The sequence below is a fragment of the Mesitornis unicolor genome, unplaced genomic scaffold (genome assembly GCF_000695765.1).
Source record: "Mesitornis unicolor isolate BGI_N332 unplaced genomic scaffold, ASM69576v1 scaffold28916, whole genome shotgun sequence".
In the NCBI taxonomy this organism is placed as follows: Eukaryota; Metazoa; Chordata; class Aves; order Mesitornithiformes; family Mesitornithidae; genus Mesitornis; species Mesitornis unicolor.
In genome coordinates, this window is record NW_010189342.1 from 971 (window position 1) to 2,808 (window position 1,838).

The 1,838-nt window shown below is 55.0% G+C and overlaps 1 protein-coding gene across 1 annotated transcript in view; it reads right to left on the reverse strand.

The window, feature by feature from the left end:
• PAX4 (paired box 4) overlaps positions 1-1,838 on the reverse strand; it is a gene marked incomplete at both ends in the record, with an annotated part of 3,040 nt that overhangs the window by 423 nt on the left and 779 nt on the right. Inside the window, 2 exons of the mRNA XM_010186036.1 lie at positions 183-344; positions 449-524. Of these exons, the coding sequence (XP_010184338.1) occupies positions 183-344; positions 449-524 (238 nt within the window). The remainder of the gene's footprint in view (positions 1-182; positions 345-448; positions 525-1,838) is intronic.

Sequence of the window (1,838 nt, forward strand, 5' to 3'; positions counted from 1 at the left end):
CCCAGCCGCTCCTCCCCAAACCTGTGGCATCCATGGGGTTGTTGTGACCCCAGGGCAGGACCCTGGGCCTTGGGGACCCTCACCCAGTTGACCTTGACCCCGTTGACCTTGGCCATCGACCATGGTTGGCCACCGTCTCCATCCCAACCCCATAGGCAATGATGCCCCGGTGGGGACCGTACCTGACTCCAGGGCCTGGCTCTGCTCACTGGTGAAACTGGTCCTGCTCCGGTACTGGGTGCTGGGTGCTGGGAGCCCTCTGCAGGATTTTGGGTGCTGGGTGCCCGGTGAGGTGGTGGCCCCATTTTCAGGGGGTGAGTGATGTGGGGCAGCAAAAGGGGACACTGCAAGGATGGGAAGGGACAAATAAGGGGGATGTGGGGCTGGGCGGGGGAGGCAGGAGAGGTTGGGGGTCAGGGAGGGTCGTGGAGCCCCCTCCAGAGCTCACCCCATGGCTCCGTGTCCCCCACAAAGCCCCCCAGGTCGTGGGGAAGGGTCCTCAGCACCCGGCGGATGGAGGAGACCTGGGAGGGAGAGATGGGGGTGGGGGTGCAGGAAAATCGGGGAGACATAGGGGGGCAATGGGGCTGAGCCAAATCCACCCCATTCATCCCAGTTATCCCCATCCCATTCATCTCAGTTATCCCAATTATCCCAGTTATCCCATCCCATCCCTCCCATCCTTCCCGGTTATCCCAGTTATCCCCATCCCATTCATCCCAGTTATCCCCATCCCATTAATCTCAGTTATCCCAGTTATCCCCATCCCATTAATCTCTGTTATCCCATTTATCCCAGTTATCCCCATCCCATCCATCCCAGTTAACCCCATCTCATTCATCTCTGTTATCCCAGTTATCCCAGTTATCCCAGTTATCCCCATCCCTCCCATCCATCCCAGTTATCCCAGTTATCCCCATCCCATCCATCCCAGTTATCCCAGTTATCCCATCCCTCCCATCCCTCCCATCCATCCCATTCATCCCAGTTATCCCAGTTATCCCATCCTTCCCATCCATCCCAGTCATCCCAGTTATCCCATCCCATCTCACCCCATCCCATCCCATCCCAGTTATCCCAGTTATCCCCATCCCATCTATCCCAGTTAACCGCATCCCATTAATCTCTGTTATCCCAGTTATCCCATCCTTCCCATCCATCCCAGTTATCCCAGTTATCCTATCCCTCCCATCCATCCCATCCATCCCAGTTATCCCCATCCCATCCATCCCAGTTATCCCAGTTATCCTATCCCTCCCATCCATCCCATCCATCCCAGTTATCCCCATCCCATCCATCCCAGTTATCCCAGTTATCCTATCCCTCCCATCCATCCCATCCATCCCAGTTATCCCCATCCCATCCATCCCATTCCATCACATCCATCCCAGTTATCCCCATTCCATTCATCTCTGTTATCCCAGTTATCCCATCCCTTCCCATCCTATCCTATCCTATCCCATCCCATGCCATCCATCCCAGTTATCCCCATCCTATCCATCCCAGTTAACCCCATCCCATTCTTCTCAGTTATACCCATCCCATCCCAGTGATATCCCAGTTATCCCCATCCCATCAATCCCAGTTATACCCATCCCATCCTTCCCAGTTATCCCATCCCTTCCCATCTCATCCCATCCCATCCCTTCCCATCCATCCCAGTTATCCCCATCCTATCCCTCCCATCCATCCCAGTTATCCCCATCCCATCCTCCCCAGTTATCCCCATCCCATTCATCTCTGTTATCCCAGTTATCCCAGTTATCCCCATCCCTTCCATCCATCCCAGTTATCCCAGTTATCCCATCCCATCCCAGTTATCCCCATCCCACCAATCC